General features: G+C 34.7%; 1 protein-coding gene across 5 annotated transcripts in view; it reads right to left on the minus strand.

The window, feature by feature from the left end:
- KLHL13 (kelch like family member 13) overlaps positions 1–26,044 on the minus strand; it is a 212,447-nt gene that overhangs the window by 37,286 nt on the left and 149,117 nt on the right. For all 5 annotated transcript variants that reach the window (XM_036226955.1, XM_036226956.1, XM_016137462.2 and 2 more), the window contains one exon: positions 22,622–22,763. In XM_036226955.1, the coding sequence (XP_036082848.1) occupies positions 22,622–22,735 (114 nt within the window). In that variant the 5' untranslated portion in view covers positions 22,736–22,763. The remainder of the gene's footprint in view (positions 1–22,621; positions 22,764–26,044) is intronic.

The raw sequence follows: 26,044 nt of genomic DNA on the forward strand, positions 1-26,044 counted from the left end.
AAAAGAAGACCCAACAAAGTTCCATACATTGGAATGCTGCGTAACCATAAAAAGGAACAAACAACTACTAATACACATAACAAAGGACATAGATCTCAAAAATATTAATGAAGCAAAAGAAACAAATCTCAAAAGCTTACAGACTATATAATGCCACTTATAGTCTCAAAAAGACAAAAATACAGTGACAAAAAAAAGATCAGTAGTTTCCAGAGTTTAGAGGTAGGGATGAGTGTGACTACCAAGAGTAACAAGAGAGTATGCAGGGATAATGAAACAGTCCTGTATAATAATTTTGGTGGTGATTATATAAAACAATATATTTGTTAAAACTCATAAATGCATAGACCAATTAAATATCTATTTCCCTCAGAGCAAAGATTATTTATCAGTCCGAGGAAAGCTTTCAACTTCCTCCTTAAGAAACTAGAAATAGAAGAGCGAGTTGATCACAAATTATGTAGGAGAATGGAAATAATAAAGATCAGAATGAAAATTAACAAACTATAAAACATAAAAGAGAAAAAGCAATAAAACCAGAGCTTGTTATTTGAGAAGATCTATAAATCTGATAAAACTCTAGCCAAACTGATTTGGGAGGGAAAGAGAGAAAACACAAATTACCAATACCAGAATGAGGGAGGTGATATCACTAGAGATTATATAGATATTAAAGGAATAGTAAGGACATATGAACAACTGTACATCAATAAATTTGACAACTCAGTTGAAAGGGACAAATTCCTAGAAAGACACAAGCTACCAAAGATTACTTCATAAGAAACAATAACCTAACTAGCCATATGTCTACTATATAAATTTGAATTTTCACTGGTGAATTCTACCAACCATTTAATAAAGAAATAACACTAATTCTATATAAACACATCCATAAAGTTAAGAGGAGGAAACAAATTCCAACTCATTCTATAAGGCAACAAAGGTAAGAAAACTAAGACCAAAATCCCTCATGAACATAGATGCAAAAACTCCTAAAATTTTAGCAAACAAATTTAATAGTATATAAAAGGAATAATACATGATGACCAAGTGGGATTTATGGCTACAACAAATGGTTGTTTTAGCAGTAAAAAAAATCAGCCAATATATTTTGCAATATTAACAAACTAAAAAAAGTAATAAGATCATTTTAATAAGTATAAAAAAAAGCATTTGACCAAATTCAACATCCATTTATGATTTAAATTTTTTTTTCAGCAAACTAAGAACAAAAAGAAACTTCCTCGGACCTATAGCTAACATTATATTTAATGGTAAAACAAAAGAGAGAGAGAGAGAGAGAGAGAGAGAGAGAGAGAGAATGTTTTTCCCCTAATATTAGAAACAAAGCAAGAATATACACTCTAACCACTCCTATTCAACACTTTTTCTGGAGTTCCTACCCAGCATAGTAAGGCAATAAATAAATAAATAAATAAATAAATAAATAAATAAATAGTATCACATTGGAAAAAAAGAAATAAAACTATATTTATGGGCAAAATAATTTTCTATATAGAAAATCCTACAGAACTTACAAAAATGTTCCTAAACTAATGTCAGTTTATCATCGTTGCAAGATACAAAATCAATAATCATTAACAAACTGTATTACTATATACTATCAACAAACAATCAAAAAGTGAAATTATGTATTACACAGCACATTTGATTCTCAGTTGTTCTGTGCTAGTCCTCTCTATCACTTCAACACATACTAGATAACAAAAAAATACTCATTTGAGAGAGCAAGGCAATAATAAAATGATCTAAAAGAAATGGTGATAGATTGTCTTCTAGCTTATATCATAAAGATACACAGTCCATTGAAAGTATTAGAATAACCTACTATACCTCAATCTGAGTACCCAAAAAGTTATCCCCAAGAAAAATTATATATTCATATCTCTATATTCTAGCTGCTATTCAGGAAACTGAAATAAAGAAACAAAAGTATCATTTTAATAAAAACCAACAATCTAGATTATTTGAGCTCTTCTTTTATAAAATATAACTTATCTTAAAATTGTTACTCTTCTCTTTCTTATGTTAATAATACATTTTAAATTAAACATATTGGGCTGACATTGGTTAATAATTGTAATAATTACATAAGTTTCAAGTGTACAATTCTATAATACATCACCTGTATGTTGTAACAATACATTCTTAGAGCTGTTATCCTATGAACATAAAGTTTTAAAATTGTGTACAGTTCATCAATATGGCATGATTAGCAACTCAAATGTTTACCTTAGGATAAGCATTTCATAAAGTAAGCCCACTGGAAGGCAACACAGCTAATTCGTACAGGTTTTCGGGATAACTCATTTCTTTAACACTACATAAATAATAATTTGAGATTATAAAATGATCTCTCTCTCTAACTTTACAACTAAAATTGAACAGAGAAAATAAATAGATAATGTGGAGAAATCTGAAGAGAGAAATCTGATATGTACCAATTTTAACATGAGAAAATTCCAATTAGAAGCCAAGACATCTGGAACAGGGAGGCATTTTCAAGGTTTATAGGTTTGAGTATGTATGGTCAATAATCAGGAAATTATTTGTTTCCACCTAGGTGAGTATTCTATAATTAATATACACTGCCACCAGCTGAAACATGGTTTACTAGTTATGGTCTCCTTATCCAAATAAGGATGCTTCTGACTGGCAGTTAACAATTTTTCCTCTCAGGTTTTTTTTTAATTTTGGCAGGGGAGGGGAAGAATGCCAAGTAGGCAGGAAGACATTCTGCATAGTTCTGCTATTTCTATTAAGAATAAAATCTTTATTATATCATTCATGCCAAATTGCCTTTTAGTCCTTGTTAATACATATTTTACATTTACAGTAAATAAAAACTTTGTATTCGTGGACATTATATTTTAAAAGATAATACAGTTTAGAGCAAGATTGGAAGAAATACAAACTTATATTCAGAAAACCTGTGTTCAAGTCATAGTTTTTGTCGCTTACTGGCTAAGTAATTTGGGCAAGCCTCCTAACCTCTCTGAGCTTCAGTTTCTTAATCTATAAAATGGAGAAAATAATTCTAACCTTTCTATTTCACAACATTGTTTCAAGTATCAATGAGATGGGTATATACAAAAGAGATGTATAACTGCCATTTAAATTCATTTACTCCACAAACAATACTGATAATAGCAGTAAAAAACATTGAGTATTTCCTCTCTGCCAGATAATGGGCTAGGCTCTTTATAAGTATTATCTCTTTTAATTATAATAACAATGTTAATAAGAAATAACAATAATAATAATAGCAGGCGTTTATTAAGCATTCCTGATGTACTCCAGCACTAGATCATAGGCATACAGAAACAACAAATTAAATTTTACCTAGATCTTGTGGATCTCACAGATAGTTGATATTAACAAGGGCTAAGAGGAAGAAATTGAAGAAGCCATTAACTCTGCCTGGTCCACACAAACTCCATCTTTGAAAGGCAATTTTCCATACAAATGGCCCGTCTTAATTCATGCTGTGAACTTTTATAAAAACTCTCAAAGGTTCACAAAACCCAAACAAGTTGTCAGGGGAATGGAGCCATGAAAAGAGGCTGTTTTGAGAAATCTCACTCTGCAGGATTAGTCACTGCATAACTGTGGTTGGAAGAACATGAGATTAGACCAAAATTAGAGTTTCCATCTTACCACTCTCCATTTGAGATGGATAATTATGAATAAACAAGGGTTTTCCAGATAGAAAAAGTAAAATAAGGGCATTTCAGGGAGAGGAAATGGGTACAAAGACATTGAAGTGTGAAATAATAATACATGTTTAGAGAATAGTGGAATATCACAAGTCTTCCAGACACTTGCCTCGACTACTTGTTCTATTAACTCCACTAAGGTAAAGTAGAAGCAAAGATTACATGGCTGAATGGGTAAAGGACTGGAGATTGGCAAAACTGAAATTATAGCAGAACAACAAAGGACTATAAAACAAAGGTGCTAGGAGAAAATACTTGCAAATCATGTATCTGAAGAATAATTCGTATCAAGAACTCTTCCAACTGAATATTAAAAAGATATATAACCCAACAGAAAACTGGGCAAAGGACCTGAATAGACAGGATATATCATTCAATATCATTCAGAGATGACATAGAAATGGCCATAAGCACAAATGAAAAGATGCTCAAGATCATTAGCAATCAGGGAAATAGAAATCAAAACCACGAGATGCCACTTTGCACCAACCAGTATGGCGATAATCAAAAAGACATAAGTGCTGGCAAAAATATGTAAAAATTGGAACCCTCATATGCTGCTTGTGGAGATGTGAAATGGTTCAGACACTTTGGAAAATATTCTGGCAATTCTTTAAAAAAATTAGAGGTAGAATTATTATATGACCCATCAATTCCACTCCTAGGTATACATGAAAGATAAATGAAAACATCCACACAGACACATGTACATGAATGTTCACAGAAGTATTATTGGTAATAGTCCAAAACTGGAAACAACTTAAATGTCCATCAATAAATGAATCGATAAAAAAAAAGTGGTAGAGTTCCAGTCAAGATGTCATAGTAGGAAAATGCTGTGCTTGCCTCCTCTTATGAACATATCAAATTACAACCAGACCACATAAAAATTATCATTGTGAATCACATGAAGTCTAGCTGAACAGAAGCCTTACAGCTAATGACAAACAGAAGAAATTACCTCCAGACTGGTAGGAGAGGAGGAGATGTGGAACAGGCTGTTCCCACAAATGTGTGTGGCAGTTAAAAGTGGAAGAGAAGTCTCAGTTGCAGAGGTAACCCCTGAGGAGCAATGGGTCCCAGCTCCACACTGGGGTTCCAAGCCCAGGGTTACAGTGCCAGAAAGAGGAGTCCCCGCAACTTCTGGCTGTGAAAACCAGTGGAAATTGCAGTTGAGAGAGATAGAGGTCTGCTGGAGTGCCAGGTGCGCCTCTTAAAGGGCCTGTGCACAAACTTACTTATGAACTCACTCGCTCAAAGCTCCAACACTGGGGCAGCAGCTCAAAGAGACCAGGGATATACAAGGAGAAACTGAGTTGTCTGGAGTTAGAGTAAAATCTGGAGAGGCATCTTTCTTCCAGACAAGTGCTGGTAGAATCCGTGGTTTCTTTGTTGAGCTCTCCTCCTTCCCAGCATGCAGATGCAGACAGCCACCATATCTTAGTCTCTATCAACTTGCCTAAGACTGGTTACCCCACCCTGGTGATTCCCTGAAATCCCACCCCACTCAAATTGCGGTCCCACCCAAGCCACTTTCAGTGAATTTCCATACAAACGGCCTGTTTTGATTCATGCTGTGAACATTTCTAAAAACTTTCAAGGGTTCACAAAACCCAAACAAGCAGCATCTGGCCTCTACATGCCTGGTACCTCTTGCTGAGCATCCCCAAGTCCAGAACTAGCAGCAGCCAACCTCAGTTCATGGCTTGGCCTCTTGAGGTATCTCCAAGCTCAGGGCAGGGGGTGGCCATCTGCAGATTGCTTGCTGGCTTAAGCCAGGTAGCCCCGGCCAGGGTACAGGCTGAAGCCAGGGGTTGGGCCCCTCCCAAGAGGCACCAGAGTGGCATGTTTGGTGACCGGCCCAAACTGTACCACCACTGGGAGCTGCATCCGAATACAACATACACAAAGGGCAAACTGGTCAGGTACCAGAACCCTGCTAAAGTGAATCCTGCCCCACAGGATTAGCCTCTCACTGGCCAGTCTTCACAATAAATTAGCCTGAGGATAAATCCCTCCATTGATATGCAAATTGCAATCAGGCTCAACTACAACAGGAAGGCACACATAAACCACTCAAGGGAGCACCTGGAGCACCAGACACAGGTGACCAGGAACACTATGCCACTGGGTCCAACAAGACATCTACTACATAAGGCCTCTCTACTAAGACCAGGAGATATAGCAGCACTACCTAATACATAGAAACAAAGGGAGGTAGCCAAAATGGGGAGTCAAAGAAAAATGTTTCAAATGTAAGAACAGAATGCTCCAGAAAAAGAACTAAACAAAATGGAGACAAGTGATCTACCAGAAGCAGAGTTCAAAACACTGGTTATAAAGATGCTCAATGAACTTAGGAGAAGAGCAGATGAACTCTGTGAGAATGTTAACAAAGAGATGGAAAACATAAAACATAAAAATGGAGATAGAAAACATAAAAATTAACCAATCAAAAATGAAAAATACGGTACCAGAAATGAAAAAAAAAAATGCATTAGACTAATGAGATATCTGATAAGGGGCTAATATGCAAAATACGTAAAGAATGTATACAACTCAACAACAACAACAAAAGAAAAAAACAATTCAATTAAAAAAATGGGCAGAAGACCTGAACAGATCCTGCTCCAAAGAGGATATACAGATGACTAACAGACATATGAAATGAAGCTCAAGGTTGCTAATCATCAGAGAAATGCACATTAAAACCACAATGAGATATCACCTCACACCTGTCAGAATGACTATCATCAATAAATCAAAAAACAATATGTGTTGGCGAGGATGTGGATAAAAGGGAACTTTCATACATTGTTGGTGAGATTGCAAATTGGTACAGCCACTATGGAAAACAGTCTAGAGGTTTCTCAAAAAATTAAAAGTACATATACCTTTCGATCCAGCAATTGCACTTCAGCCACCAAAAACAATGAAATCCTACCATTTGCAATGACATGGATGAACCTAGAGGTCCTTATGCTGAATGAAATAAGTCAGAGAAAGATAAATTCCATATGATTTTACTTATATGCAGAATCTAAGAAACAAACAAAAAAAACAATCAAAAACAGACTCACAAATACAGTGGACAATTTGGTGATGGACAGAGGGAAGGGGGTTTAGGGAGTTAGGAGAATGGGATGAAGGGTTAAAAAATACAAATTAGTAACTGATAGTTGGAACACAGAATAAGAAATGCAGTTATCATTAATATGATGGCTAGGTGGAGGGCCAGGGGAAAAAGAGCAATTAGGGAGACCATTTTATGAACTACATAGATGTCTAACCAATGTACTGTATACTTGAAACTAATTTAAATAAATAAATGTTTAAAAATGCATTAGAGGGTTTCAACAAAATATTAGATAAAGCAGAAGAAAAAAATCAGTGATTTAGCGGAAAAGGTGGAGATTCTGGGAAAATATGGAAGAGTGAGAGATGTCCTCAGATTTATCACCTCGAAACAACAATAAGCTGAACATCTAAAACTCAACAAAAACCACCCAAACTACACACCAGCACATCTGAGTTTAGGATCTGCGCATAAGAGCTACCACAGGTCAGAACCCTGGATGCCGAAGGTGGGCTGGGACAAATCAAGAAGCTCCCTCTCGCAGACACCAGCGCTACCTGCAGGAGGAGGGGTAAGAGTGAAAGTGTGGCGATTTTTCTAATCACACCTGCTTGGAAGCACCAGGGCTTTTCTATGAGCCAGCAGCAGGGCTCAGTCATCAGGGCAGAAAGCAGAGAAGTGAGATGGGATGACAGAGAAACAACAGTTGATTTTTACAGGCCCCGGTGGCAAAACTGAGGCTGAGTCTTAGCCCCCAAACCCCAACCCAGAGAGCCCCTCACCACATACCTTTGGAGACCAATCACTGCAGAGCCCCAGGGGAATCTGAGCAAATGTTACCAAAACTGTTGCTAACACTGACAGGGAATAAAACTGAGACTAGCAAGTTTCATTAAAATCTACAAGAAAATAAAAGATATTAGTCTTTATATAAAGCAGGGATCCATGAGGATTTGACACCACCTACTGGAAACCAAAACAAAAGCACCTTCTTTGCAGCAGGCTAAAGAGACCTTTACATAATAAATCTTCTTTCTGGAAAAACAACAGAATATGCATCTAATGCCCAGGTGCAGAAATAGTCCATTAAACACCATGAACAACCAAGGTGATAAGGTATCTCAGAAAGAAAGACAAAAAATCTCCAGAAAATGTGCTTATAGACATAAAAATATGTGACTTAAGTGACAGAGAATTCAAGATGGTGCTTCTAAAAAAACTCAGTGAGTTCCGAAATGAGTCTTATTGGCAACCTCAGAAATTAAAAAAAAAAAAAAACAAAACAAAACAAAAAAAACCCAGCTAGATGAGCAGAGCGAGGAGATTGAAACCCTCAAAAAGAACCAAGTAGAACTTCTGGAGATAAAAACAAAACAAAACAAAACAAAACACTGAAAGTGTTGAAAAATGAAATAGCAACCTTGGGAAATAGAGTCTAAAAAGGATCAGTCATATCGAAAACAGAAATCTAGAAATGAATCAGAAGAAAGAAGAAACTGAAGAATGAAAAATAATGAAAGAGAAATACAAGAGTTAGCTGATACCATCAGGAGCGGAAACATAAGAATAATGGGCATTTTCAAAGGAGAGAAAAAGGAGCAGGGACTAGAAAACATTTTCAGACATATAGTGGATCAGAATTTCCCAAATCTAAGAAATGAGCTGGAGCTTGGAATTCAAGAAGTCAACAGAAGACCCAATTATCTCACTCAAAAAGGCATTCACCAAGACACATTATATTAAAGTTATCAAAAATCAATGACAAAGATAGAATTCTCAGGGCAGCCAGGGAGAAGAAAAGAGTTTAACGTATAAGGGAAAACCCATTAGATTATCATCAGACTTCTCAGTGCAAACCTTACGAGCCAGAAATGAATGGAATCAAATATTGAAATTATTAAGGGAAAGGACTACCAATCTAGAAGAATGTATCCAGCTAAGCTCTCTTTTATTTATGAAGGAGATATTAAGACCTTTTCAGACATACAAAAATTGAGGGAGTTCTCTACTATGAGGCCTGCACTACAGGAAATACTGAAAGGGGTCAGCTCACCTAAAACAAAATAACAAAACAAAACAAAACATAATTAGGAGTAAAGTGACTATGAAGCAAATAGAAGCAGAGGAGTGCAACCCTTACTAAGAACAGGGTGTTGTAAGCTTACATAATAAGAAGAGAATTGCTATAGCAAGATAGTAATGAACATTCAGCATACATAGAAACAAACTGAGATAATAATGACTGAAAAGGGGAGGATTCAAAAATCCAAATTTGCAAAGGAGGAAGGAGATAAGGCACATACAGAAGAAAATGGATGACTGTATATACATAACTACCTTTTTCATATCTGTAAAGGTAACCAAGCTCCATAGAGTCAGAACAGAAGGATATAACATAAAACAAGAAGAATCAGAGGCAAAATCCACAAAAGCCGACCAAAATAAAGAAAACAGAAACACGAGGACAAAGAACCAAGGGAAACATCGAGCTACCAGAAAGCCAAAGATAAAATGGCCATAAGAAGACCTCATATTTCAATAATCACCCTAAATGTAAATGGACTGAACTCACTAATATAAAGGCACAGATTTTCAGAATGGATCAAAAAACAAAAGCCAATCATATGCTACGTCCAAGAGACACATCTCAGCTCCAAAGAAAAATATAGACTCAAAGTGAAAGGGTGGAAAATGATATCTCATGCAAATGGAATTCAGAGGAAAATGGGAGTAGTGGTATCAATATCAGACAAAATAGACTTCAAAATGAAAAAGGTAAAGAAAGATACTGAGGGACACTTCATAATGATAAGGGAATCATGCACCAAGAAGACATAACACTTATTAATATCTGCTCCAAATCAGGAAGCCTCGAAATATGTAAAGCAATTACTAACAGAAATAAATGGAGGAACAGACCAAAACACTAGCGTAGTAGGGGACCTAAATACCCCATTGTCGGACATGGACAGATCATCCAAACAGAAAATCAATAAAGAAATAACATCCTTAAATGACACATTATACCAACTGGACATAATCGACATATACAAAGACTTCCATCCCAAAACAGCTGCTTACACATTCTTCTCTAGAGTACATGAAATATTCTCAAGAATTGACCACATACAGAGGTACAGAAATAGCCTGAACAAATATAAGAGGGTTGAAATCATACAATACATATTCTCTGAGCATTATGCTTTCAAATTAGAGATTAATTGCAAAAGAAATCAGGAAGGACCACAAACACATGAAGATTAAACAACATGTTACTGAAGAAGAACTGAGTCAGAGAAGAAATAAAAAGAGAGATCAAGAGATACATAGAAACAAATGATAATGATACTACAACATATCAAAACTTTTGGGACACAGCAAAAGCGGTTATAAGAGGAAAGTTCATATCATTACAGGCCTATCTCCAAAAACAAGAACAAGTCCAAATAAACAACCTAATGCTTTATCTTCAAAAAACTAGAAAAGAAAGAACAAATGAGACCTAAATTCAGCAGAAGGAAAGAAATAATCCAAATTAGAGCAGAAATAAAGTAAATCGAAAATAAAAAAAAAAAAAGAAAAAATACATACAACGGATAGCTGGTTCTTTGAGAAGGATAATAAAATTTTTAAAAAACTGCCTAGACTCACTAAGAAAAAAGAGAAAGGACACAAATAAACAAAACCAAGAATGAAAGAGGGGAAATTACAACTGACATCACAGAAATACGAAGAATCATGCAAGAATACTATTAAAAATTATATAATAATAAATTTAATAACCTAGAAGAAATGGACCGGTACTTAGAAAAATACAATCTTCCTAGACTGCATGATATGGAAAATCTCAATAGACTGATGAGCAATATGGAAATTGAAACAATCATCAAAAACCTACAAAAAAGTAAAAGTCCAGGACCAGATGGCTCCACCAGTGAATTCCACCAAACATTCAAAGAAGATTAAATACCTATTCTCCTCAAACTCTTCCAAAAAATTAAAGAGGAGGCAATACTGCGCAATGCATTTTATGAGGCCAAAATTACTGTGATACCAAAACCTGGTAAAGATAACAGAAAAAAGGAAAACTACAAACCAATATCTCCGATGCAAAATTCCTTCATAAGATACTAGCGAACTGAATACAGCAACATATTAAAAAGATTATACACCGAGATCAACTGGGCTCCATCTTAGGGAACAGAGATGTTTCAACATGCACAAATCGATTAATGTGTACACCACATAAACAAATTAAAATATAAGAATCGTATGATCATATCAATAGATGCAGAAAAAGCCTTTGACAAGATACAGCATCCATTTATGATCAAAACACTTAACAAATTCAGTATAGAATGAAAGTACCTTAACATAATAAAGGCTATATATGACAAACCCTCAGTCAACATTATATTTAATGGTGAAAAACTAATACCCTTCCCTCCAAGATCAGGAACAACACAAGGCTGCCCACTATCGCCACTGCTATTCAATGTAACATCGGAGGTCGTAGCAACTGCAATCAGGCAAGAGAAAGATATAAAAAGCATCCAATTAGGAAATGAAGAAGTTAAACTGTCACCATTTGTGGATGACATGATTCCCTACATAGAAAGTCCTAAGGACTCCACAAGAACACTACTAGAAATAGTAAGCAAATACAGTAAAGTTTCTGGATACAATATCAATGTTCAAAAATCCATAGCATTACTATATTCTAATAATGAAGCGTCAGAAAAAGATGTGGAAAAAATAATTCCTTTTGCAATTGTTACAAAAAGAATAAAATACCTAGGAATAAATCTAACGAAACATGTGAAGGACCTATATAATTAAAACTATAAGACCCTATTAAAAGAAATTGAAGAAGACGCAAAGAAATGGAAAGATATTCTGTGTTCTTAGATTGGAAGAATCAACGTAGTTAAAATGACCATATTACCTAAAGCATTATACAGATTTAATGCAATGCCCATTAAAATCCCATTGGCATTTTTTAAAGAAATAGAACAAAAAAAAAATCATCAGATTTTTATGGAAGCACAAAAGACCCTGAAATGCCAAACCCATCCTAAGAAAAAAGAATGAGGCTGGAGGCATCACTCTGCCCAACTTCAGATTAAACTACGAAGGGAAAGTAATCAAAACAGCATGGTATTAGCAGCAAAACAGACACACAGAGCAGTGGAACAGAATCGAGAGTCCAGAAGTAAACCCAGATTTATATGCACAAATAATTTTCGACAAAAAAGCCAAAAACATGCATTGGAGAATGGTGCTGGGAAAATTGGATGGCCATTTGCAAAAGAATGAAATTAGACCGTTGTCTATCACCACGCACTAAAATTAACTCAAAATGAATTAAAGAACTAAATATAAGACCTGATACAATAAAATGCATAGAAGAAAACATAGGAACGAAACTCAAGACTGTGAATCTAAAGAGAATTTTACGAATTTGACCTCAGAGGAAAGGGAAGTAAAAGAGAAAGTAAATGAACAGTACTTCATCAAACTAAAAAGCTTCTGCTCAGCAAAAGAAACCATCAAGGAAGTACAGAGACAACCATCAGAATGGGAAAATATATTTGCAAGGAACGCCTCCAATAAGGGCCTAATATCCAAAATATACAAATAACTCATACGACTCAATAACAACAAAAAACAAATATCCAGTCAACAAATGGGTAGAGGACCTGAACAGATACTTCTCCCTAGAGGACACACAAGAGGCCTACAAACATAGGAAAAGATGCTCAACATCGCTAGCTATTAGGGAAATGAAATCAAAACCACAATGAGATACCATCTCATACCTGTTAGAATACCTATAATCAACAGGACAAGTAATAAATGTTGGAGAGGATGCAGAGAAAAAGGAACCCTCATACTCTACTGGTGGGACTGCTAATTGGTACAGCCACTATGGAAATCAGTATGGAGGTTCCTCAGAAAACTAAGAATTGATCTACCATTTGATTCGCCAATCCCTCTACTGGGTATTTACCCCAAAGACTTGAAAACCCATATCCAAAAAGATATTTGCACACCGATGTTCATAGCATCATTATTCACAGTGGACAGGACGTGGAAGCAACTGAAGTGTCCTACAAGAGATGATTAACTAAAGAAGCTATGGTACATATATACCATGAAACATTACTCAGCCATAAGAATAGATGAAGTGCTGCCATTTGCAACATCATGGATGGACCTCGAGATAATCATGCTAAGCGAAATAAGTCAGACTGAGAAAGGTGAAAATCACATGGTATCACTCATATGTGGGATATAAACCTAAAAGCAACAAATAAACAGGACCAATACAAAATCATGGACATAGACAATGGACTAGTGGTTACCAGAGGGTAGGGGGTGGGGGAGAAGGGTAGAGGTAGTCGGGGTAAAGGAGGTCAAATATCAGGGGCCAGAGGTGAACTGGGTAAAGAGGATTAAATATATGGTAGCTGAAGGAAACTGAACTTTGGGTTGTAATCACATAATATAATATATAGATGTCAAATTATAATGTACACCTGAACATTATATAATTGTATTAGCCAATGTTACCCCAATAAACTTAATTAAAAAATAATAATAAATAAATAAATAAATAAATAAAAGCTGGATTAAAAAAATAATAGAAGACAAGGTAGCAGAAAATGCCCAATCGGAACAGTAAAAGAAAAAAAAATCCAAAAAGATAATGATAGTTTAAGGGACCACTGGGACAACATCAAGTGTTCCAACATTCACATTATAGGGGACTAGAAGGAGAAGAAGGAGAAAGGAATTAAAATACTATTTCAAGAAATAATGACAGAAAACTTTCCTAACCTGCCGAAGGAAATATACATTCATGCCCAGGAAGTACAAATGGTCCCAAACAAGATGAACTCTAAGAAGCTCACACAAAAAAGCATCATAATTAAAATGCCAAATGTAAAAGACAAAGAGAGAATCTTAAAAGTAGCAAGAGGAAAGCAGTTAGTTACCTACAAGGGAGCTTCCATAAGACTATAAGCTTATTTTTCAACAGAAACTTTGCAGGCCAGAAGGGTTGGCATAAAATATTCAAAGTGATGAAAAGCAAGGACCCACAACTAAGATTACTCTATCCCTCAAGGTTACCACTTAAAATTGAAGGAAAGATAGTTTCTCAGACAAAAATAAAAAGCTAAAGTTGTTCATTAACACCGAACTAGTTGGAGGGACTTCTTGGAGAAGGGGAAAAAATGTCAAAAATATGAAAAATAAAATGACAATAACTACACATCTGCCAACAATTACTTTGAATGTAAATGAATTCAGTGTTCTAATAAAAAGATATGGTAGATGAATGGATAAAAAAACAAGATCCTTACATAGGCTACCTATAAGAGACACACTTCAGATCGAAAGACACATACAGAGTGAAAGTAAAGGAATGTAAAAATATATTTCATGAAAATTGAAATTAAAAAATAAAATCTGGGATAGCGACACTTATACCAGACAATATAAACTTTAAAACAAAGTATGACAAGAGACAAAGAAGGACTCAATAATCCCACTTCTGGGTATTTACCTGAACAAACCCAAAACATTCTTTGAAGGGACATGTCCATCCTTATGTTCATTGCAGCATCATTTACAATAGCCAAGATATGGAGGCAACCTGGGTGTCCATCAGTGGGTGAATTGATAAAGAAGAGGTGGTACATAAATACAATGGAATATTTTGTAGCCATAAAAAATAATGAAATCTTGCCATCTGCAGTAACATGGATAGACCTAGTGGTAATTGTGCTGAGTAGACTAAATCTCACAGAGAAAGACAAATCCCATATGATTTCACTTATGTATAGAATCTAAAGAGCAAAATAAACAAAACAAAAAGAAGCTCATAGATACAGAGAACATTTTGACGTTTGCCAGATGGGTTGGGGGTTCTGGGGTGGGTGAAAAAGGGAAAGAGATTAAAAAGTACAAACTGGTAGTTACAAAACAGTCATGGGAATGAAAAGTAGCATAAGGAATATAGTCGTCAATATAACTATGTAATAACTATGTCTGGTGTCAGTTGAGTACTAGATTTATCAGGGTGATTACTTCATAATTTACATAAATGTCAAATTACTATGCCGTACACCTGAGACTAATATAATATTGTATGCCAATTGTAATTTGAAAATAGATGAGAAAAAAGGGGTCAAATATGTTGTGACAAAAATCCAACTACGGAAGGTGAAATTTTTAAAAAAATTAATAAAAAATAAAAAATTAATAAATATATATATTTTAAATAGTGGCATATTCATACAATGGAATATTATTCAGTCATAGAAAGGACAGAAGTACTGATGCAATGTACTACATGGCTGAACCTTTAAAACATGCTAAGTAAAAGAAACCAGTCACAAAAGACTGCACATTGTATAATTTATATGAAATGTTTAGAACAAACAAACTATAGAGACAGAAAGTAGATTAATGGTAGCCTAGGACTGAGGGTAAGTGAGGAGTGACTGCTAATGGATACAAGGTTTCTTTTTGAGGGGATGATAATGTTCTTCAAGGAATTGTGACAATGTTTGCAAAACTATGAGTATATTAAAAACCATTGAGTTGTACACTTTATTTTTTTAATTGTATAATTTAAACGGGTGAATATATATTTAAATTGTATCTCTATAAAGGTGTTATTTTTAATCAATGAAGGTGTGAGGAAGGGTATGATTCAATGAATTATAGAATGGAGTAGTAAGAGAAAGATGTTGATGACCTAGAATAATAGAATAAAGTCAAAAGATTGAAGTTTTTCATGAGAAGTAAGCACAGCTGGAGTAGTAGGAAAAGAGGGAGGGAAATGAAGTAATTCATGTGTTTTTTTTTTTTTTACCAGTTACTGCTTTAGCAAATCCTGGTTAATCATCCTTGAGTAAAACTCATTTGCACTGCTAATTTCATCATAGATTCTCCTGGGATTCGTTCAATGTTCTAGGAATCCAAGCCTATTTGGAATCAAAATTCTTTCTAGACACTTTCTTTGCTGGCCTAGTTTGTTAAAGCCTATTTAATAGAGTCAACTAATCTGTTAAAGCAGATCAAGCCCACCAGATGAATGCTTTATTTGGCACACCCATCACTTCTGATTAGCTACATTTTCTGTGACACCTTCCCTGTTCCACTCAAATGGAAGAAAAGTAAATGCACTTTATTTTATGCATTTTATTTTCCTATAAATTGCCAGACTTAATCCTCACATCTTTTACCCATATTACAGATAATGAAGTTGGCCCAGAGAGGATAAATGACTCCCAAAGTCACAGAACTAGCTTGTAAGTAGTAAAACTAGGATTCCAGTTTTGGCCTAAACCCATGTCCTTCCTGTTATAGTTATGCAGTGGTTGATACTGCAAAGTGAGACTTCTCAAAACAGGCTTTTCCATGGATCTGTTCTCCTGACAGCTACTTTCAACGCTCTCAAAGCTGGAGTTTGTGTGATTGCTAATTTTAAAACGATGATAGCATTTAACACTTTACACACTTCTCTAGCTTGTTCCCTTGACAACCACATACCTAAGATTAGATACAAAAAAAATGGTCTCTCTTAGTACTTGTACTTAAAAATTATTTATGAGAACATAATTTTAAAGAGACTTTTTTAAAAAGCATACATAGTTTTTAAAAAATTATATAGAGTGGTAGCTCTACACTACCACAGAAAATGATAAAACATTTAAAAATTAGTTTAGGAAAAATCATCTTCACTTAATATAAACTTTCACTGTTCTTACCACCAGCCTGAACCAACAGCTGAGCTAAAATGTTACAAACCTAGGGGTTCTAAGACACAGCTACATTTATTTTGTCAATCATTATTTTTTTTGTAAAAAAAAAAAGTATAACTCCAAAATTTCACCTTTATTTTTTAAGTAGAGTAAGTAATAGTCCAGAGGTAGCAAATTAATCCCTTTAGAGGGTCCCTTTAGAGGGTATTTGAGAAATTGATAAATAACAAAGACCTTCTCCCTGGCAAACTACATGATTGCACATACATAATTTTGCTTTTAATTTCAGAGGTGAAGAGATTTCATGACTCCCAAAAGCTTACTCATGTATCCAGCATAAAGAGACTTGACCATGGAGACTAGGTAAGGATTTGTTCATGCTTCTGTTCATGCTAAGGGAATCTGTCCTACCCAATAAAAAAATAAAGCTCAATGCAGGCTTAAAAATAATCATAAGAGAAATAACAAGAGTAATACAATATCAATATTTTATAGTGTTTTTTCATACAGAAGAAAATAAATTGACAGGAAAAATAATTTACATATCAGTGTAGAATTTTCCACAAGAATACTAGTGAAAAACTTCTTTTAAAATTTTACATTGTTTGTAGAAGAATATAAAAAATGTTATCCAATGTGTAAAATGAATAGAAAAATGGAAAATCTTCAGGTAATTATAAGTCATTATTGGGAATCTTCAAATAGCTTCTTAACGACATGGAAAGGGATTGCACTTTCCCTTTATATAGTCAAATGTATAAACAGAAGAGAAAAATGAAGACAATCTTAAAAAATAGTAATTCAAGAAATTGCAAGCCCATTATCTGAGAATCTATGTTTTACAATTTGGTGAAAACCAGGAGAGCAGACAAATAGTTGGGGAGCCATGAGAAAACATTACAGATGATGCTTGTCTTCATTTCAAGAGAATGGAGGTTTTCTCAAAAGCAGACAATCTTAAAAATTAAGATAGCTACAGTGAATATAAATGTTGCAAAACAAATCACTCTTGTGCATGAATCCTATCCTCAAGAGTCGTAATTGGTCATCCTACTTTTCCTTCCTGAGCTTTATTGAAGTATAATAAGCAATTAGTTTCTCATAATTACATTGGACAATTCAGTGAGATTTTCTTTCAATTATAGTTGGTGTATAATAATATATTCATTTCAATTGTACAGCATAGTGATTAGAAATCTATATGACTCACACAGTGGTCACCCCACTATATCAAGTATCCCTCTTCCCCCTTACATATTTTTACAACATTGTTTACTATTTTCCTTATGCTACACTTTATATCTACATGACTATTTTGTATCTATTCATTTGTACTTCTTAATTCCTTTGCCTTTTTTCACTGTCTCCCTCAAATCCCCCCAAACCTTTCTCATGGTCTAGTAGCCTTCAAAATATTCTCTGAATCTATGAGTTTGTTTCCTTTTTTGTTGTTTTTTATTTTGTTCTTTAGATTCCACATGTCCGTGAAATCAATTGGTATAGGTCTTTCTCTATCTGACTTACTTTATTCAGCGCAATACCCTCTAGGTCCATTGAGGCGGTATCTTTTTCTATCCCCTTCCTTTTAGTCTGTGTGTGTTTTTGAATCTAAAGTGAATCTCTTATAGGCAGCATATGTAGGGGTCTTGTTTTCTTATCCATTCAGCTTCACTATCTTTTGGTTGGATCACTTATCGTTTCCATTTGAGATATTTGTTGATAGGAATGTAGGTATTACCATTCTTTATCCATGTTTTTGATTCATGATTTTTCTTCTTAAAGAAGTCCCTCCAACAATTCCTGTGATACTGGCTTAGTGGTGATGAACTCCTTTAGCTTATTTTTGTCTGGGAAGCTCTTTATCTGTCCTTCGACTCTAAATAATAGCTTTGCTGGATAAAGTATTCTTGGTTGTAGATTCTTGGTTTTCAACACTTTGAATAATTTGGCCAAGCCCTTCTGTCCTACAGTTTCTTTTGAGAAATCGGCTGCCAGTCTTAGGAGAGCTCCCTTGTAAGTGACTAATTGCTTTTCTCTTGCTCCTTTTAAAATTCTCTCTTTGTATTTAACCTTTGGCATTTTAATAATGATGTGTCTTGTTGTGGCCCTCTTTGGGCTCCTCTTTCTTGGGACTCTCTGAACTTCTTGGGGTGTTGTCTATTTTCTTCACAAGGTTAAGGAAGTTTTCCATCATTTCTTCAAATATATATTCAACTTCTTGTTCTCCCTCTTCAGCTATCCCTATGACATGGATATTGTCATCCTTAATTGTGTCCCATACACTGCTTAAATTATTATTCTAGTCTTGGTTACCTTTTTCTTGCTGTTCTGACTGGCTTCCACATCCTCTATATTGGTGGTTTGATTCTCTTCTTCCTTCACTCTGTTGATTCCCTCTAATATACTCTTCATTTCAGATAATGTGTTCTTCATTTTTGACTGGTTCCTCTTTATAATTTCCATTTCATTTTTATGTTTATCTCTTTGTAAAAGTTCTCACAGAATTCATCTACACTTCCCCTAAGTTCACTGAGCATCTTTATAACCAGTGTTTTGAACTCTGCATCTGTTAGATTGCTTGACTCCATTTTATCCTGGATCTCTGTTCTATTCTTTCATGGTTTCTGCTTCTTTGTCTTCCCATTTTGGCTGCCTTCCTGTGTCTGTTTCTATGTACTAAGCAAAGCTCCTACGTCTCCTGGTCCTATTAGCACAGTTTTGTTTAGTATGTGTCCAGCAGCACAGTCCTGAGAGGGGTTCAGCTGCAGACCAAGTTTATCCCCACGGCGTGCTCCTCTGGGGCCACCTGTTAAGATTCAACAAGTAATCCACAGATGCTGTACTTATAGATGCCTCAAGAAGCCTCACCAGAAACTGAGATAAGCTGACACCAGTGCCTTGGCACTGCTTAGCAAGTTGCATCAGTCTCACCAAGGACACAACTGGATGTGGCTTAGGTGGGGCCATGAGTTAGGGGAGGCAGAGTTTCAGGGAATCCTCTGGGTGGAGTTACCTCTGTTATCCAGTTAGATGACATCTTAGCTATGGTGGCATTGTGCCCATACACTGGGAGGGGAGTGGGTTCAAAAGAAAAACAATGCATACCACTGGCACTTCTATACAGAGTGAGTCTCCCCTCAGCTCTCACTCTGACAACTCAGTGTTCCCCTGTAAGTCCCTGGTGTCCCCCGAGCAGCTGACACAGGTCTGGTACCTGGAGCAAGCAGGTCCGTCACCTCAAAGCCCAGTTACAGACACGGCCCCTTTAAGAGGTGTCTGCAGCTGCCGTAGCCTCTTTTCCACTCAGCTGATGGGAACTAGGCGGGCTCACATCTTTGCCTCCTCCTACCTCCTCCCAGTGCAGGGTGATTTCTTATTTCTCTCCCTAGTTGTAAGGCTTCTGTTCATCTAGACCTCCCGGAGACTCTGCTTACTGTTTGCTCCGTGTTTCTGTCTCAACTTTGATGTGGTTGCAAGAGGGTAGAACGAAACTTCTATCATCTATGTCATTTTGCCTCATATTCAACTATTATTTATTTTTAATTACACAGGTTATATGCAAAAATATTTCCATTGTAAAAAAATTAAACAGTGCAGGGTTATACAGAACACAAAGTCTTAAGACATCATTCATCAGCCTCCCTAATGTTTCAGACCTTTCGTTGTATATTTACATTCATGTATATGTATGCAGATTGTGTAATTTTGCCTATAAATATATAGGATTATACAATACCTACCACCTTGTTACTTTGTTTAACAGCTTTACTGAGATGTAATATACTACACAATTCACCCATTAAAATGGTTCAATTCACTGGTTTTTAGTATATTTACAGATAATATGTTTAATCATCCCCACAATCATTTTTAGGATAATTTCATTACTTGAAAAAGAAACACTGTACCCTTTGGTTATCACCTGTGTATCCTTGCATTTTCTCTAGCTGTAAGCAACCACTAGTCTACCTTTTGTCTGTATAGATTTCCCTATTCTGGGCATTTCAAATTAATAAATCATATAATATGAGGTATTTTGTGACTAATTCCTTAAGTGTAGCATAATATTTTCAAGCTTCATCTATGTTGTAACATGTCTCAGTACCTCATTCCTTTATATAGCTGAATAATATTCCATTGTGTGACTATACCACATTTGTCCTCTTTATTCATTTAATATATTCTTTCCATTCAATACGTATAGATCTATCTTACTCTTTTTAATGATTGTACAGTATTACATAGTTGATGCAACATAATTTATGTAGCCATTTCCCTATGGATGTATATTTACCCTATTTACATTGTTTGCCCATTATAACATTAACTTATCTCGACACGATATAAAGGAAGAAAGGAAGAGGCCATCTCTCTTGGTGGAAGAAGGAACTTGCCTATAGAACAGTGGTTCTAAAAGTATGTTCCCTGGGCCTGCAGCATCACCTGGGGACTTGTTAGAAATGCACATTTCTAGGCCCCACCCCCAGTTTTTGATTCAGAAGCTCTGGGGTGGGGCGCAGTGCTCACTGTTTTAACAACCTTCCTCCTTGTGATACAAACTAAAATCTGTGGACCACTGATTTAAATTTTTTCCACTGCACTACAGTAGGTTTCATTATTTGGATTAAAGTACATTTAAAAAATTAGCAGGACCACAGAAATTGGCCTTTAACACATGACTATGGTCATGGATAGGACAGAATTATAGTGGAGGAGTACATGGGTCTCTATTTTTTTTAGAGAGAGTGCTTCAATATAACAACAGCAACAAAAAAAACTCTTCCTCTCATGCTTTTCCTATCTGTTTGACTCCTTATTTTCTCCTCCCTTGACCTTAAAAAAACAACTAAACCATTTACATAGAATTCAGATGCTAACAGATGTAAAGCTTTACCTTCCTGATTATCATATTTCTGTCAATGATACCCACAGGACAATGAACCATAAAACCCAGCTCCCATTAGAAACTGAAACATTGGGAAAATACAATTTCATTGAATCACACAGATGGGAACTAGAAGGGAATTTAGAGATCTCCTTAGTCAAGATTCATATTTTTGAGATAAGAAAAATGAAACCCAGATAAAACACATGATACAGCAAGGTCACACAACAAGGATAAGCTTCTTCTCTTACTATGCTATATACTATATTGTACTATACTAGTGCACTATACACTCTAAACTACTTTACTGTAATGGTTCTTGACTAGGGATATGCATGAAATTCACCTGGGGAGATTTGTTTGAAAAATGTATTTTTTAATCTTACTAAGCAGAGAACATTGATACAATTTAACTATATCTAGGAGGTATTTATGAGTATCTAGTACCATATTGTTCTCTAATTTAGTAATGCCCATAGAGATCAAGGAGATTCCACAAGTGTCAGAAGTACTTGGACTCATTTCTACACTAAATATCTCAACATTGCAGTTTTTTTATTTTTATTTTTGGCTTTCTATTGTTTTTCTGCCCTATCCTTTGTGGTGAGTTATTAGTTCTTACATCTATCAGTGTGTTTGTATCCAGCAGTCCTCACCCTCGCCCCCTCCACTACTAGCACCAATGTGAGTTGAAATGCTAAATAAATACAATCTTTAGAATCATGATAAAGGTAAAATAGGTTGCAAATGAGGAACTAGAAAATTGAGTGTAGGAATTTTGTGACATTTATGTCAGCTGAGACATAATGGGAAAGTTTATGTTGCCAGATATACTATTCTCTAAGAAACTTGCATAACTGCAAGATCTCCTTTACATACGAATGAAATGAAGAATGAACTCTGGGAATTTTTTAACATCATGAAAGTATGCAGTTTTCCCTTCAAGTGTTTGTTGTTTTTTTTAAATTAATAAACTTTATTTTTTAAGAGAAGTTTTAGGATCACAGCAAACTTGAGCAGAAAATACAGAGTCCCCAAACAAATACAACCTCTCCCACTATCCACACCACTATCCCACACCATAAATAAAAACTCTGGGTATTTTCTAAAGCCATGTAAATACTAAAAAAGAGACAACTTAGATTACCTGTAACACCACAGAACTATGGGTATTGCTGGTAAAGATGCGTGTGGCTCCTGCCTTGGAAGATTGCAAATGGGATGAGAGGCCCATTTCATTGCTTCCAAGGGACAATTTCATGTGATGGTCTTCCTCTTCCACAAGAGATCTGAAAATGTTTCGAAATCAGAAAGAAAAGCAAATTAAAAGTTATCATTAATTCACAATAATGAGATTATTTAGAGAAATAATCCGTCACTAGTGTCAATCATCTGACTGAATATACTGAATTTTGTTTCATTGTATTTTAGGCTCATACCATTTTATATTATATATATATACATGTATAAATATATATGCATATATATATATGCAAAAGGCTTACTGAGGTCAATAAAGATAAGTGAGACCTGAAAAATCAAAAGCTGGTTCAAAAACATAACCACAGAGGATTTTTTTTAGTACCAGAGTAATTACTTTTAGTATTTCACTATGTAGATAACAATATGATCAAATTGTGTTATTCGCAGTTAAAATTAATTTGAGATACTTACTTTTAGAAACATAAAAATAATATTTGTCATTTACTTAACAATCACTACATATCAAGTACTTGCCAAGAAATTTACACACATGACCTCACATAATCCTTAAAACAATCCATTGCAATAGGTACTATTATTACGTCCTTTCTATTCAGGGTAGGCAAAATGAGCCACAGAGGATTAAAAATAACTTACCTGAGGTCAAAAAGTTATTAAAGTGGTTGGGCCAGTATTTGAATGTAAGTTTAGTCTGATTCCAAATTCCAATGACCCCATTAATAAAAGTCAAAATTAACTGTGATATATTACAACATTATTTCCTCTTGTATTATTATAGTTCTAATTAACCCCAACTGAACAAAAAAACTTACATGTGAAATAATTTCATTTTCTAGCAGTATCTCTCATTTAGTAGTTTGGGATTATTTAGCTAAGTACCTACAGTCTGGTGGCATTGCCATCTTTTCAAAAAAATAAATAATAAAAATAATAAATACAAGCTATGACCACATATACTATATCAGTAACTTTAGGTACCATAAAAGAGATTGGAGAACCTGTATTCAATAGATCAGTTAGTTCCACAGAGAATATGTCAAAATATTTAATAGTTAAAGGGCCTCAGTTTGTTTACACTATAACCATGATGGTACAACTTTTCATTATTCCTTAGACTAGTCAAGCTGTATTTCCTCAGGTATAAATTGTTAAAATTGCCTCTGAATAACCTGCCTAAGAGCAGGAAGCTCATGGCTCTGAATGGGTTTGTGTATTCTTGACGTAGACTGCTGAAATGGACATTAGAAAAGAAGAAGAAAGACTGGATTTTCAAGTACTAGAACTCCGTATTTTTTCTATTTATCTGTAACTTCTTGCATGATGAATTATTTACTTTTCTAACTCTAGTCTATCAAATATCATAAAGATTTCACTTTTTTCCCTATTATACCTATAATGGAAGTTGATCAATTTTAACAGTAAAAAAAAGTTTCATGACTATACCATACTTTAATAAAGATCCTGCTTTTTAAATTCTGACAGCAACTAGCAATAATTAGCAAAACTTCTAGCCTTGAGGGTGACATCCATTTTTCTTAATGATATTAGAGCCACAGTTTAACCAAAAATAAATTAATAATGTAGGACTATGCTTTATTCAACTTTCATGGATGCTTAATAAAAAGAATAATTTAAGTAAGATTTTAACAAGAATAAAAATGAATATAGCATTCCATATTTTCAGAAATAGCTTTAAAAGAATTAAATTATATACATGATATATAGCATACACACACACTTTTAATGAGCTTTTGCAAACAGACATTTAAAATTACAGAATCAATTAGAAAAGTGTGTAATAGATTGATGGCGACTGGTATCCCTCATCAAAAAATTCAAATTCATCTAGAATTATTAAAAATATTTTAATGGGGTATTCGAGCTGAATGTTTTCTTATTTTCTATATTCCTTGCACAGAACCTGACACATGAGAGGTTTAATATATGTCATCTGAATGAATACAGAATCTCATTTCTATGGATCATTCTAAAGACATTTCTGTATCATGCAGTGTTTTAAATGACTATCAATTACCATTTTTATGGAACCACAGATAGCAACCAGGACAGGAATAAAGCTGAAACAACACTACCCTATGACATATTCTGGAAATTGTTTTAAAAATAAACTAGAGATAACAACTTGTTTACTTGTCATTTGTCTCTTGCTCTTAAACTTGAAAAGCAGAACGTGAAAATGCAGCCTCTTCTTGGCAAAACACGGCTGGCTTTATAATTAATTACTTCAAAAGCTGAAGAAGGCTTCACTAAAATCATCTCCTTCATGACTTTTTGTCAACACCTTTTGACTTTTTAACATTCAGAACACTCCCTGTTATTCCTGCATTAGTAACAGTACATGCCATGTCAACCTTCTCAGCAGATTCAATATTCCTTCTAGCTCTTTTCATTAAGTTTACTGACTAGATGTGCAGAGCATTGTTCTTCAACACTGCAAGGAGGTAAAAACTCTCTGCAAACCTCAGACCAGAAGTATATCAAACTATCCTTTAAAAAAAAACAATTATCTGAGTAATTCCAAGAACAAATAACATTTTAAAATCTTTTTTTCAAGTCATATGTTTAAAAGCAATGTAAAGACCAGTGGGTCTCAGAAGGGGAAGAGGGACCAAGGAGACTTTTGCCTCCCACTTCCCTATGTTTGATAATATCTGGAGACATTTTCATTGTTGCAAGGGGGAGTGGGTATGTGCTACTCTCTAATGGGATGCTGCTAAACATCTTACAATGCACAAGAAAGTCCTCCACATCAAAAATGTACTGTAGCAAAAATGTCAAGAGTGTCAAGGTTGAAAAACCCTGATGTAGAGGGATTAATCTCCTCAGAAATTTTTTTTCTAAAGCAATTTCATGTTTTAAATAACTTCCTACTCAGGGGGTTGACTCCCTGAGGTAAGAAACACAGTCGGATTATGAATTACAACTAACTGTTTCAAGACTACCTAACAATAAAATATCTCCTCTCTTTCTTGACAAGATAATATGGCTGGCTTTCAAACTTTTAATTAATGACCCATCAATTTGAAAAGTCAAGTGTTTACAGTAGATAAGTATATAACGGTTTTTACATAAAACAATTATGTAAAAATGCATTGTTCTATATAACTCATGTAAGAATAATAATTTTTTAAATTCTGCTTACAATAATTTTACTTGAATTCACTTTTATATGCTAATTTAGAATCAAGCAAATCCTGTCCAAATAGTTACATTTCTTCAACAGTATAAAATTATTTATGGGAGAGGCTATGTTCATCAATTTTCTTTCTAAAAATCAAATCTTTTTCTTACAGTGTTTGTATATTGCTACCATGCCACACCCACC

This window comes from Rousettus aegyptiacus, unplaced genomic scaffold (assembly GCF_014176215.1).
Source record: "Rousettus aegyptiacus isolate mRouAeg1 unplaced genomic scaffold, mRouAeg1.p scaffold_m13_p_9, whole genome shotgun sequence".
NCBI classification, from domain to species: Eukaryota; Metazoa; Chordata; class Mammalia; order Chiroptera; family Pteropodidae; genus Rousettus; species Rousettus aegyptiacus.